The following is a 14,754-nucleotide window of genomic DNA, read 5'->3' as shown; positions in this document are numbered from 1 at the left end:
CAGACGCAGAGCCGGTTTAGCACAATTTTTTTTTTTTTAAATTTTCCCCCTCTGAATCCTAGGTGCGTCTTATGGTCAGGTGCGTCTTATGGAGCGAAAAATACGGTATTTCATTTCAGAAAATTTATTAATCGCCTAACACTAAAAGGCCTAGGTGATATACATAACATACATAATAATAAAAACAAAAGCACAAATAACACAAACAAATGTATAAGGTTTCATATAAACCATATCAAATTATCAAAAATCTAACATTAGAGACTTACCGTACAGGAAGATTCACTGAGTAACGATCTAACAGGGAGATTCAACAAACAACACTTACAGAAAAGCCTTTGTAGCTATAGCCCAGTTTCATAAAAATATCTTTGCACAGATGAGTAATCATTTTCGAAGGGGAAAACCATACAGTAGTGAGCCCTACTTCACAGCACAACTGATACCAGTGACACTATCAGTGAAATCAGTAAATACAGGAACGAAAAGCAAAGCTCGGACAGAGCAGAGAAATCTCCTAATACAATCCACTTCATCAGCCCTGGGCACAGGACATATCCCAGCCAGGATATTGCAGATGGTCTAAACCATGCTGCATTTCAGAACTACATTTGCAAATGTGTTTTCATCAGGGCAGTATGTGTACCTTCCTTCTGGCAGTTTAGACATAGTTGGGAGTTCAAGATATTCACACAATGCAGATAAAATCATCTAAATCAATTCAAGACATTTCAAAAGTTTAAAATTATTATTTTGGAGGAGCTTCACCCAAAAAGTATGAATATATATAAAAAGAGGGGAAAATATATACTTGTCAATTTATTAATAATTTCAATTCTTTCACAATTTTTTATACAAAATCAAAAAACCAGAGGGAAAATAAATATAGCATACGCATCTAAAACATCTCTCATTCCAGCACCCTACCATATCAATCTTCCAAACATACTCGTTCATAACCCACACCTTCATATACTCAATAAATCATCAAAACTTATATACACAACAAATATATATACATACAAAAAAAAATCACAGCCCCCCACAAAAAAAACCCTATAGAGGCCCCTGTTTTGTTATCAACTAGCTTCCTCGGGGATTTAGCAAAGCCATGGGTGAATAATAGACTGAATCCAAATTTCTATTTCCACAGCATTATTTTTTCATACAGTCCTCGACAAACTAAAATGAGGTTCCAACAAGGTCTAGTCTTTTTGGGAAACTTGTCAGTGCCCAGATGATATTTTACCTCATTCAAAACAACGCAATGAGTCGCAGATTCTCACGATCAAGAAATTTTTGAAACCGAAAAAAAGAGGAATACCTCAGTAAAATTTTCATTAATATATATATAGAGACTAAACATTTTCCTACAGATGTTATATAATAATACCATTTACTTTTTGAGAAACCGAAATTACTACCGAAACTCGGAAATATTTACAGAACTGGTGCAGTGTTTTTCAAAAGCGCTTAGCAGAACTATATATTAAAGAAACAAGTATCTTTCAACACAAGAAATATTACACCCAGTCACACAAACATTAAGTATCATTACTGATGTGTGCGTGAGTTTGAAACCAACATGGAGACTATGGCTCACCCAGAATCCTTTGCTGCCTTGGCCTGTTTGCAGTTCTGACCATGGGAACCTTAACTGCCCTATTAACCCTGACATCCAGCGAGACACAGAGTAGTGCTGCTCTATAGAGAGAACTGCAACTCTGTCCATGCCGAAGGTACCTGCATTGCTTATTGATATACAATAATAAACTTAAATTTGTTTCTACTAAATTTGGTATGGTACCTTTGTGTTCATGGGGCAGTACCTTTAAGCTGATTTAACACTTAACATTACCCAACAAATTTCACAGCTAAATAAAAAAAACTTAGAAAAAAGTCAGAACTGTACAACTTACAAATGCAAGAATTCTAAAAGGCTCTCTTGAAACACCGACGCCATGACTACAAAATAATTTTATAGTTTTTACCGGACAGAGCAGGTTAGTATATCATGTGCAGTCAACATTCGGGTACCTCTAGAATAGATTAATATATAGCAACTTATTAAGAAATGCTTGAATTTATGAATCGAAGATTTAAGACAACCAACAAATCAAACATATCCCATAAATAAAATTATAAAAATATATAGTATGAAAATTTTTTTTAGAGCACAAACTTACTTGCCAAATCTGATCCTGCGATCACCTTATAAAAAAAAAAAAGGAACAGTACAAAACGTGCATGTGCTGTGATTATTATGGAGGCAGACTTAAGTGAAGTCAGCATCTTGAAATGACGTGACAGGGTAAAACCAAAGAAAGGTCTAGCAGAAGACAAATTCATAATAAAGATGTAAATTCTAAATCTTGATTCAGCCCCCAGAGTGAATAAAATGCTGCTCCTTTTATATCAAAGCACAGGAGATATTTCCTCCCCACTGTAATGTCACTCTACAGAGGTCAAAGTTTAGGTCCTCAAGGCAGTGTTTTTGAGCAACCTAATGTTCTACCAATGGGGCTTGTAACTTCCCAGTATGAATACAGCTTTTGTGTTCCAGTATACGAATGCAAACACTTCCTTTAATCTGCCCAATATACCGTAATTTGCATGGGCATAAAATGCAAATGATAACCTAGGTAGTGTGGCAATTAAGTATGCCCAGTGTCTGATAACCTATAGATAGACAAGGGTGTTCAAAGGTGGATAATGACAGTGAATGAGGACGTATACTGCATGCACCACATGGTGAGTGGTGGTCCTCTGTGGAAGCAGAACTGCAAATACTAACTGGTCCCAAAGATTTTTTTCTCTTAAACGCAAAAAATTGTAGCGTTTGAAAACCACTCTGCACCGATTCTGTGAATATTTCCCGGTTTCGATAGTAATTTTGGTTTCTGAAAACTTAAGTGGTGGTATTGTATAATATAAATCCCGGTGCACACAAATACCAGGAGATACGCGTGTGACTGCGCACACACCGAGCAGCCCGGCCACGCGCAGAAGAGCCGGGTTTCGGAAGAGAGGCAGGGGCTGTCCCCGTGGCTGCTGCTCGTGAGAGCAGGTAGGTTCTAAATAATAAAAATTAGGTTCGTTTGGGAGGGTTTAGGGGTCAGAATGGAAAAGGAAGAGGAAGGTTAGCTAGGGGATTAGGGAATTGGGGAAAGTCCTACTCGCGTCAGTGCGCGTTTGTTAAAAAAAAAAAAAAATCCCCCCCCCACGTGCATGTGCAGTAGGTAACGGATTTTATAACAGGCACGCGCCCCTTTTAAAATTTACCCTTTAGTCTATATGTAGTATAGAATATTTTATTTTTTTCAGTTATAAAAACTTCTTAGTAATGAGAATCCGTGTCGTGCTGCATTGCTTTGAATCAGGTGAAATCTCATGGGTCATTGACACGTTTCCCCAAAGGGACTAGACCTCCTTAGAACCTCGTTTTAGTTTGTCAAGGACTATATGAAAAAATAATCTTGTGGAAATAGTTTGGATCCAGACTATTATTCACCTGTTGTTTTGAAAAATCCCTCCCTGATAGTGAAACGGGGGCCTCAGTAAGGTTGTTGGGTTTTTTTTGGGGGGGGGGGGGGTGTTTTTTTTTTTTTTATGTAAATGTATTTGCTGTGTGTTTATGTGTTTTGATGATTTTTTGAGTGTATGAAGGAGTGTGTTATGAGTATGTTTGGAAGATTTATATGATTGGGAGCTGGTGATGAGAGATTTTTTAGATGTGTATTAGTCCCTCTGCTTTTTTGATTTTGTCTAAAAAATTGTGAAATTGTAATTAATAAAATTGATAACTATATTTTCTCTTCTTTTTGTATATATTCATGTATTGCTGTTCTTAGAGGGGAATTCTTCACTATAGGTTCTTCTTCACCATTCTTTATCATACGCCTTGTCTGCATACGAGGAATTGGCTGAATGGGTGGGATGAAGGATGGTGTTAGGAGAGGATGCCCTGGAATCAGTAAGGGGTAGAAGGAAGCCTGTATACAGTTGTTGTAACACTTTATAATGATGAAGCTCAAGGTGGTGCCCTTGAACGGGATAACACGCCAATTATTGCTTAGAGGCCAAGCCATCTGGGGCTACAGTGTTTTTTATGTAAGAAACGGACTTTCGAAGAAGGGATGAGGAATTACTGAGAAGTTCCCTGTATCCCCAAATGTTTTTTGCTGCTTTTTTTTTCAAAAGATATCTTTATTCAAGAGACAGCATATACAGATCAAACAACCACAAAGAAAAATGGAAATGACAAAAGCAAATAAAAAACATCTCTTCTTTTATGAGAAAACACATAGTATTCATATACCTTGCTTCGGCCTGGTCAGCTTATAGAAACATGACAGAAAAAAACTGTATGGCCCATCTATTCAATTAATTTAGCATTATAATTCTCACCTTCCTAGAGAATCCCCTGTATTTATCATATGCTTTAATTCAAATACTGTTTTTGTTTCTACTATTTCACTGGGAGGCTGTTCCACACTCTGTAAAGAAATATTTCCTAAGATTACTCCTGAATCTACCCCCTTTCAGCCTCATCTCGTGACCCCTCATTCTAGAGCCTCCTTTCCATTGTAAAAGGCTCCCCTCCTATGCATGAAAACCTTTGAGATATTTGAATGTCTCTACCATATCTTCCCTTTACTCTAGGGTGTACATGTTTAGATCTTTGTCTCTCCACATATTCTTTAGAATGAAGACCACTGACCATTTTAGTAGCCATCCTCTGGACCGACTCCATCCTGTTTATAACCCTTTGAAGGTGCGGGCGCCAGAATTGTACACAGGATTTATTTAATAGATTTTATACCCTGTTTTATCAATAACTCATAACGGCTTACAAAGTGAAACGCTCATAATTAAAACAAATTAAGATATCACACAATCATAACCATAAAATTACAGTTAAAATGTGTACAAATGATACAAACAAAGGGACAGTGACTTTTAAACTGACACGTGTTCGTTGACCTTTGCCCAGGGACGTGGCTACTTTATAATATATCCGCATGTTATAAAATAGCATGACTATATGCATATGTGCACTGAATTTTAAGTGGACCCTTTAAACCCCTCCAAAATAACTTTTCTTTTTGACTTACACCCTATCCATATGCCGGATCTCATAAGTATTGACATGCAAATTTCTGCTCCATGCCCTGCCCAGACCACACCCTTGCTCCATCCCTTTTTGAAAAGTTCCAAATGTGCATGCAGTGGCATTTATGCAGGTATCCAGGAGGCTTTTAAAATGCACTCGGCACACGCAAGCCTAAAATATTCATGCATCCCCTAGTTGTGTGTGTCAGGCTTTTAAAATTCATGTTTAAGGCTGCTTTGACCTGCTAAAAATAAAAGCCATTAATGCTAACAAAATAAAGCATATATCCTACACATGGAAAAGGAAAAATTATGAATTCTTACTTTCTGTCAACAATGTGTACATCAACCATCATTTTCAGATTCTTTTTAAATCACTGTAGGCTTTTTTCAGAAATACATCCGCCATCATTTATCAGATTAGCATTTTGAAAGCTTCTTGAAATAGTAAAGCCTTCAAGTGTTTTCTAAAAGTTATTACCACATTTTCCTTTCTTAACTCCTCAGGCAATTTATTCCACAGTGCTGGAGCCATAGTAAAAAAAAATTCTTTCATGATGCAAACAATGTTTAGTCAATTTAGGGTTGGGTATTTCTAGTAAATGTTTATCTGATGAATACAGGGACCCTAATGAACAATAAATCTTCAAAGATGCGATAAAGGCCTCAGGGGGATCACTATTTAAAGCCTTAAAGGTAAGCATCAGAATCTTAAAATGAATCCTTCATGTCACTGGCAGCCAATGTAAAGTAAAAAGCAAAGGTGTGACATGGCCAAAGCACTCTGCCTGCAGCGTCTTAATAGAATATTTTTTTTATTTTATTTAAAGGAATTTATATACCACTTTATAAAATTAGATTTTGTCAAAGTGGTTTACATTGGAGAAAAATAATAAAATAAAAGAATAAAAAGAAAAAGGTAATAATTAAATAAAATTAAAAATACATAAAATTGCTTAATAGAATAGCGAGGAATGCCCAGGGACCTATACAGGGGCAATATCACCTCCCTTTTTCTGCTGACCTGTCCTCTCCCTATGCAGCCTTACTGTATTATTTGGGACATTTACGTTTACAAAAGAGAGAGAATTGGATTCACTCTATTTTTAACATTAAGAATCTCCCCTACCTATCGCGTATAATATCGAGGACATCAAAATGAAAATTCTTAGCCACCAGTATTCCTACTAGCTCATGTTTAAGATCAATTAAATTAGAAGCAAAAAACATTGTTTACAGCAGTGATATTTTCTGCACAGTACTAAGGAAACTTAGAATTGTCTGGGCAGCTCCGCTGGCTGAGCATTTCAATGCTTCTTTAGAGTCTGGAGAAGGGCAGATGTGGTTCCTATGCATAAAAGTGGAAGTAAGGAGGAGGTTCACACTGAGGCTTTGGCTCCAGGGGGAAGGCTTAAGATGGGTTATAGCTGGTGATTTGATTATTAGGAAGGTAGGTGGATGTGAGGATCGCTTGTCACACAGATAGTGCTGAGGAGGAGCTGGCGGTTTTGGTACAAGGAAAGTGCAGGAGGGAGGTTTTGGAAGCCAAATTTAGATTTTTAGGTAGTGAAATGCAGAATTCTCAGGAATGAACCCCAGAGGCAGGCAGAGCTCCAGTGTCTCAATGCAGGGAAGAGGGTTGTAGGTTTGTAGGACCTTGGCATGATTTTGGGGAAGAGAGGTTCTTTTCTGCTGCTGAGGAGGCACTAGGGACACACAATTTCCCCTGGCACCTTCTTTTTACCATGGCAGCCCATTTAGATTTATATTCTGCTTTTTGCACTTTTTTCAGCACTTCATGTTGCATCAGGCACCCTGGAGAGGTCGATCGGTACACTTTAGAAGAGCGGTCGCTTAATTATGAGTGCCCGTTTTCCGCGTGCCAATATTGCATCGGCCTGCATGAATATTGTGTACGGTTCTGATCACCCAAGCTCAAAAAAGATAGTGGGAGAAGAAAAGCTACAGAGAAGGATGACCAAAATGATAAAGGGGATGGAACGGCTGTCGTGTCAGGAAAAGCTGAGCAGGTTAGGGCTCTTCAGCCTGAAGAAGAGATGGCTGATAGGCATCTATAAAATCATGAGAAGGGTGGAATGGGTATTTCCCCTTTCCAAGAGTTCTAGGACTCGGGGACAGTCCATGAAGCTATTATGTAGCACATATAAAACAAATCAGAGAAACATTTTTTCATCCAGTGCACAAGTAAACAGTGGAATTTGTTGTCAGAGTATGTGGTGAAAGCAGTTAGCATAGCTGGATTTAAACAGAGTTTAGACAAGCTCCTGGAGCAAAAATCCATAAACTATTACCCATGAAGATTTTGGAAAGCCACTGCTTATCCTTGGTTATGAGCAAGGCCTGAACCTGTTATGTACTTATAACTTGGATTGGCCACTGTTGGAGATGGCTTCCTGGGCTTGATGGAACTTTGGTCTGATCCAGTATGGCATTTCGTGGTGGTTGGTTTTTGGGGGGTTTTTTTAATGTAACACTAAGCTTAGTTCCCAGTTGAGTGGCTGGCTGCTTTCTCTGTAGACAAGTAGGTCAGTAAAGTTGCTTACCATTAGCAAGTGTTCTCTATGGACAGGAAGACAAATCAGCAACACAATCTCACCTACTACCCCTTAGAGTTGAAGATTAATTTGCTGAAAGAAAGGAGGAGACTCGTGCTATGGCAGCTGCATAGGAATCCCTGCCTGTTCAGAAAATCACCTGGCTGATTTGTCCGGTTATATATGGAGAACATCTGTTACAGGTAAGTAATTTTGCTTTACCCATAGACTTTGCACCAATTCTCAAAGCAAACGTACGCCCAACATTTGCACCTGCTCTTTCTGCAGGTGTCTTTTTCATAGAAAGTAACACAAAGATTTTAAAATGCACTGTATGAGCATTATTTTCTTCCCTTGCCTGAAACATAGGCCTGAGAATGCAACCAGAAGTCTGGATGATGTGGAAGAAAGCAGTCAGACTGCTTCTTTACATATAAAAATGACTTTGAAATTTGTCCTCCTGATGCTTTTATGCTCCTGAGCTTGCTCTAAATAAGTTTAATTTTGAATAACTCTATCTGTAATTTGATTCAGTGGCAATCACCCAAATCAGAGAAGGTGGAGGAAGACTAGATGTGCTTACAATCTGATGTGTGGTTTCTCTTATTTCTTACAGCTGTTTATGAGATTCCTGTGGCACTCCAGAAGCATGAGATGATAGAAGTACAGCGGGATGAAGCTCTCCGCCTCCCTGAGGATCTTGATTATCAGACTCTTGATGCAGTGCTCTCCTTAGAAGTGCGTGAGAAGCTGGCTCTTAGCCGTCCCCAGACGGTAAGGTTTTGGAATGGCTGGGACAGGGCTGCTCTGATGCATCATGGAGAGTCCTAGCTGTAGAAAGTATTTATGGCAAGGTCTGGTACAGCCATGGGTGGGCAAGGCTGTGGCAATGAGTGATGGGAACGTGTGGGTAGGGAAAGCAGGGACTAGTATTGTCCATTTTCCATTGTTCTTGTTCCTTCCTGTAGATTGGTGCTGCTTGGCGCATACCTGGAATCACACCAGCAGCCATTGTGAACCTCCTGAGATTTGTAAAGAGATGCAGGCAAGAGCCGGAGACCTCACCTTTAGCCTAAATGAGCAGACAGGAGCCATGAGGACGTGCCTGGGCCTCCTCGCAGGAGCAGAACAGTCTTCAAGCAATTAAACTGTGGCGTTCTTTTCTAAATGACAGACAGTTATGGGCACTGCAGCACAAAATCAGGGATGTATAATTTCATTGTAGGCAAAGCGCTGAAGCCTGGACGTGGTGCAGTATTTTTGAAATGGGTAAGAAGAATGTGGTCCAACTTTAGGGAGCCATGGGCTAAGAGCACAGCACTCTTCTATCTTATACTATAATGAATGGAAAGCTCTGATGAACATTTTAATGGTGGGCTGTGCTGACTTTGATTGTCCTCATGCATGGCTGTTCCAGCTGTAGAGGAAGTGAAGGAAATGGCCACTGCAACACTCTAATAAAGGAGGACCTCATCTGAACAAACTGTTATCATTAAGTCAGAGTAGCTGTGTCTCAGCATCCTCTCCCTTACATTGTGTCATCCATTCAGCCAATATTTTATTCCATCTACACTGACCATGTCACGAGGTGGCTGCCACCTTACAGACTAACCAATTTATTGAGGCATGAGCTGTTGAGGACAGAGCACACTTTCAGGCCAATACAGTAAGGACACGGTAGGGCCGGGCACCCACTCATTTGCCATGCACACAGTTCGGATCACATACCGCTCGATACAGTATTTAAATGGCATGCAAAAGCAAGCCACGTCCATGAAGCGCAATCCATTTTACTGTATAGAGTGCTATACAGCGCCTATACAGTATCTTGGGTGCGCTGGTACCTGTCATTTCAAATGACATTTGAAATGGCAGGAAGTGGATCCCAACTTTAAGCAAAAGAAAAGTAGCAGCCGGCCATTAACAGCAAGGGTCATGATTTAGCAAGACAATTCCCCTAGGGGAAAAAAATACAATCAAATCAGACCAAAAGAAAAACGTATTAGGAAGGACCTGTTGTTTCCAAGCATAACCTAAAATCCAATGCACCGGGAAAGCCACTCTTCAGATCGCGACTAATCCCATCACTGGAAGGACGAAAGATTTTTTTTTTTAAGCGTCCCAGTTCCTCTCTCTGCTATGTCAATGCATTCTCCTTTCCACTGCAATGCGAACAGTATTCTGAAAAATAACTTTCAAACACAGGGTGGTGGAGCATTGTTGTGCTTGATAAAACCTGCACTCCACAGGATCAGGCAAACTTTCCCCCAGCCAGGTCCATGGGTGCCGGTCTCCGGCGCAGCCCCAGTACTCTCTCCCCTCCTCCCGGGGGCAGCCGGACCTCCGCTGGACCACCAGGGACTTTTGGCAAGTCTTGGGGGGGGTGTTGTAATTAGGGTTTTTAAAAATTTTTTATATTCGCTCCATAAGATGCACAGACATTTTCCCCCCCACTTTTGCGGAAAAAAAAAGTGCGTCTTATGGAGCAAAAAATACGGTATTTTAGCCATCAGGCTCCATCTGAAGAAAATAGGATAAAACATAAGCATTGTCAAGTTAAGTGTAAAACATTGATAAGACAGGTGAAGACAGAATTTGAAATGAAGTTGGCCATAAAGGCAAAAACTCATAAAAACTTTTTAAAATATATCTGTAGCAAGAAACCTGTGAGGGAGTTGGTTGGACCATAGATGAAAGAGGGGTTAAAGGGGCGCTTAGAGAAGATAAGGCCATTGCAGAAAAACAATTCTTTGCTTCCGTATTTACTAATGAGGATGTTGGGGAGATACCAGTTCTGGAGATGGTTTTCAGGGGTGATGAGTCAGATGAACTGAACGAAATCACTATGAACCTGGAAGATGTAGTAGGCCAGATCGACAAACTAAAGAGTAGCAAATCACCTGGACCGGATGGTATGCATCCTAGGGTACTGAAAGAACTCAAAAATGAAATTTCTGATTTATTAGTTAAAATTTGTAACCTATCATTAAAATCATCCATTGTACCTGAAGACTGGAGGGTGGCCAATGTAACCCCAATATTTAAAAAAGGCTCCAGGGGCAATCCGGGTAATTATAGACCAGTGAGCCTGACTTCAGTGCCGGGAAAAATAGTGGAAACTATTCTCAAGATCAAAATCGTAGAGCATATAGAAAGGCATGGTTTAATGGAACACAGTCAACATGGATTTACCCAAGGGAAGTCTTGCCTAACAAATCTGCTTCATTTTTTTTGAAGGGGTTAATAAACATGTGGATAAAGATGAACCGGTAGATGTAGTGTATTTGACAAAGCCCCTCATGAGAGGCTTCTAAGAAAACTAAAATGTCACGGGATAGGAGGCAATGTCCTTTCCTGGATTACAAATTGGTTAAAAGACAGGAAATAGAGAGTAGGATTAAATGGTCAACTTTCTCAGTGGAAAAGGGTAAACAGTGGAGTGCCTCAGGGATCTGTACTTGAACTGATGCTTTTCAATATATATATAAATGATCTGGAAAGGAATACTACGAACGAGGTTATCAAATTTGTGGATGATACAAAATTATTCAGAGAAGTTAAATCACAAGGGGATTGTGATATATTACAGGAGGACCTTTGGGCATCCAAATGGCAGATGAAATTTAATGTGGATAAGTGCAAGGTGATGCATATAGGGAAAATTAACCCTTGCTGTAGTTACATGATGTTAGGTTCCATATTAGGAGCTACCACCCAGGAAAAAGATCTAGGCGTCATAGTGGATAATACTTTAAAATCGTTGACTCAGGGTGCTGCAGCAGTCAAAAAAGCAAACAGAATGTTAGGAATTATTAGAAAGGGAATGGTTAATAAAACTGAAAATGTCATAATGCCTCTATCGCACCATGGTGAGACCGCACCTTGAATACTGTGTACAATTCTGGTCGTCGCATCTCAAAAATGATATAGTTGCGAAGAAGAAGGTACAGAGAAGGGCAACCAAAATGATAAAGGGGATGGAATAGCTCCCCTATGAGGAAAGGCTGAAGAGGTTAGGGCTGTTCAGCTTGGAGAAGAGACGGCTGAGGGGGGGATATGATAGAGATCTTTAAGATCATGAGAGGTCTTGAGCGAGTAGATGTGAATCGGTTATTTACACTTTCGAATAATAGAAGGACTAGGGGGCATTCCATGAAGTTAGCAAGTAGCACATTTAAGACTAATCAGAGAAAATGTTTTTTCACTCAACGCACAATAAAGCTCTGGAATTTTTTGCCAGAGGATGTGGTTAGTGCAGTTAGTGTAGCTGGGTTCAAAAAAGGTTTGGATAAGTTCTTGGAGGAGAAGTCCATTAATGGCTATTAATCAAGTTTACTTAGGGAATAGCCACTGCTATTAATTGCATCAGTAGCATGGGATCTTCTTAGTGTTTGTGTAATTGCCAGGTTCTTATGGCCTGGATTGGCCACTGTTGGAAACAGGATGCTGGGCTTGATGGGCCCTTGGTCTGACCCAGCATGGCAATTTCTTATGTTCTTAACATGAGGATCTGGTCCATGTTAAAATTGAAAGAGCTTCCTGAACTCTTTGGAAGGCAGCACACAAGTTTACAATTTTACAGATTAAGAACAAACTTAGTAGAAAGCTACAGAAAAAACAATTTTTAATATTTCTTTCCTCAGGCTTAACAAAAATAAAAAAGCAAATGAAACCTATAATGAATATCCTCAGTAGAGAGAAAAATCAAATAAAAATGTGTTTTTGCTTAGTAAAGTTGGTCTCTTACAGAGACTGATACCCCAAAACAGGAAAGAACTTACCGGTGGCAAATACTTGCCAAATGCAAACCACTGAGGCAAAGCTCTGCCACTCCTTCTTGAAGGTGAAAGACTCTCACCGATTGGTTAACTGTGTCTGTACCCTAGAAAACTTCATAGTTTATTCTCGTTATGTTCTTTGCAGCAAGTTTATGCTAGGTTACCCGAGTTTGCTAATTTTAAAGTTCCACTTTCACAAGCTTTGGCAATCTTGCACCTGTTCGGGAGGTGATAGAGATCTTGATTTGCTGATCCATTTCCAGTGAGTCTCTCTCCTTGCTGTTAACAGTTCCACAAAGTAGGAAGAGCTCACCAGCTTTACACAGTTTCTGTTGCTTCAGGAACTTGTTGCCTTGATCTTTTCTAAAACTTTGCTTGTGGAGCTTGGACGACTCTTCCTTGCTCACAGGACAGAGGATGGCTGATTCTTCGTCACATGCTCCCCCTAGAAGAGACACATAGGTAGCTTTATCATGTGAAATGCTTCCATTCTCTTTGCTAACAATCTATTTGGGTTTATTTTTTTTTAAGTCCAATCCTATCTCGAAGCTGAGTTAATCAAGAAAAGAATGTCCACAGTACAGAAAGGCCTATAAAACAATAATAGATTTACAAGTTACACTTATGACTCTTTCACATTTACTCAGTTGACTGAGTGCAGATGGCATCACTATACAATTTAACACTTTTCTCTAGAATGTTAAATAACTGTAAAACCAGCAATTAGATTTATGATATAGCTATGTAAAAACAATGGACATAATGTGGTGTGCAGGGGGTGGAAGGGGCAGCTTTTCTGGGGGTTATGCGCGTAACCCTTTGAAAATCTGCCCCTTAATCTGTTGTGTGTTAGTCTATTCAAAAAAAAAAATAAATCATAAAATATACCAAACAAAAAAAATAAGGGTCTGGTTTAACAGCTACTTGGCAGCTGACTTACAGGCCGATACAGTACAGTGCGCTTTGATGGAGCGCGCTGTTTGCCGGCATTTGGACGCGCATTTGACGCGCTAGCTTTACCCCTTATTCAGTAAGGGGTAATAGCGCGTCCAACCCCCCCGAACCTAATAGCGCCCGCAACATGCAAATGCCCTATTAGGTATTCCCGCGCGATTCAGTAAGTAAAATGTGCAGCAGTAAGAAATTAGTGCCTACCCAAAGGTAAAAACTGCTTTTCTGTGCACCCTCCGACTTAATAAGGCAATATTAAGTTGGAGGTACCGAAAGTTTAAAAAAGTAACAAAAAAAAGAATTTGAAATAGGCCCGTGGCTTGAAAACCGGACGCTCAATTTTGCCGGCGTCCGGTTTCCGAACCCGGGCTGTCAGCGGGCTCGAGAACCGACACTGGCAAAATTGAGCATCAGCTGTCAAACCCGCTGACAGCCGCCGCTCTTTTTACTGCCAGGCCTAATTTAAATAAATTTTTTACTGTATCGCGCACACAGGAGAGCAGGCGCTCGCCCGCGATTTTACTGTATCGGCCCGTTAGTGCATTGTAGAAGGTGATCAACTCCTAGCTCCTAGTCAGTCTGCTTTGAAAGAGAAGGCAAAGGCAGCAGTCCAACTTTCTGTGCAGAGCTAAGGATTCTTTTAATTTAATTCTTTTTAGAAGCTTTTATATTTTTGCTGTGAAGGATCTCCGGCCTAAGGTGTTACCTGGGTTGAAACAGGCTAATGCTGTCTGTGCACCTCGGATGGTTCCAGTAATTCCTGCTGCTGATACAGATGAACCTATGCAACTTGGTCATGGACGCTTGACCTCCAAAGAGAGAAGATTTCGGAAGAAGCGCGACCTTTGCATGTATTGTGGTCAGCCCAGCCATGTTGTCTCTACATGCTCCATTCGTCCAGAAAACAGATGGGCCTAAGTCCTGCAGGAGGACTATTCTTAGGCCATACCGCGACATCTCTTCCGCTCGCTCTCCCAGTCTCTTTGACCTATGGACCGATCACGGTTCAGACTCCTGCCCTGGTGGACTTAGGGGCAAGAGGCAACTTCATTCTCAGACGTCTAGTGGAAGACCTAAAGATTCCCCTCATCAAGTTGAAAAAGATCCACTACTTTTATCCTCCATTTATGGGGAGCCCTTACCAGGCAATGTGGCTTGCGAAACCGTACCAGTTATTCTTTGCACCGGGGCTCTCCATACGCAATCAATTTCCTTCTTTATACTGGAGAGGGCTATGCACTCTATCGTCCTGGGGTTACCTTGGCTGCAAGTGTACCATCCCCAATTTAAATGGGCATCCCTGGATCTCTCCCGCTGGGGCCCAGAATGTCATGGGAAGTGCCTTAAGGAGATCTCTC

The 14,754-nt window shown here is 40.3% G+C and overlaps 2 protein-coding genes across 4 annotated transcripts in view; one reads left to right on the top strand and one right to left on the bottom strand.

The window, feature by feature from the left end:
- LOC115100207 (protein MTO1 homolog, mitochondrial-like) overlaps nucleotides 1-9,747 on the top strand; it is an 82,625-nt gene extending 72,878 nt beyond the window's left edge. The window contains exons 12-13 of the mRNA XM_029618526.1: nucleotides 8,284-8,441; nucleotides 8,636-9,747. Coding sequence (XP_029474386.1) covers nucleotides 8,284-8,441; nucleotides 8,636-8,743 — 266 coding nt within the window. The 3' untranslated portion in view covers nucleotides 8,744-9,747. The remainder of the gene's footprint in view (nucleotides 1-8,283; nucleotides 8,442-8,635) is intronic.
- Nucleotides 9,748-12,274: 2,527 nt separating this feature from the next.
- LOC115100118 (ATP-dependent DNA helicase PIF1-like) overlaps nucleotides 12,275-14,754 on the bottom strand; it is a gene marked incomplete at its 5' end in the record, with an annotated part of 57,057 nt that continues 54,577 nt past the window's right edge. For all 3 annotated transcript variants that reach the window (XM_029618348.1, XM_029618351.1, XM_029618350.1), the window contains 1 exon segment: nucleotides 12,275-12,890. In XM_029618348.1, the coding sequence (XP_029474208.1) occupies nucleotides 12,849-12,890 (42 nt within the window).

The sequence above is a fragment of the Rhinatrema bivittatum genome, chromosome 10 (assembly GCF_901001135.1).
Source record: "Rhinatrema bivittatum chromosome 10, aRhiBiv1.1, whole genome shotgun sequence".
In the NCBI taxonomy this organism is placed as follows: domain Eukaryota; kingdom Metazoa; phylum Chordata; class Amphibia; order Gymnophiona; family Rhinatrematidae; genus Rhinatrema; species Rhinatrema bivittatum.
This window is presented reverse-complemented; position numbering and strand designations above follow the sequence as displayed.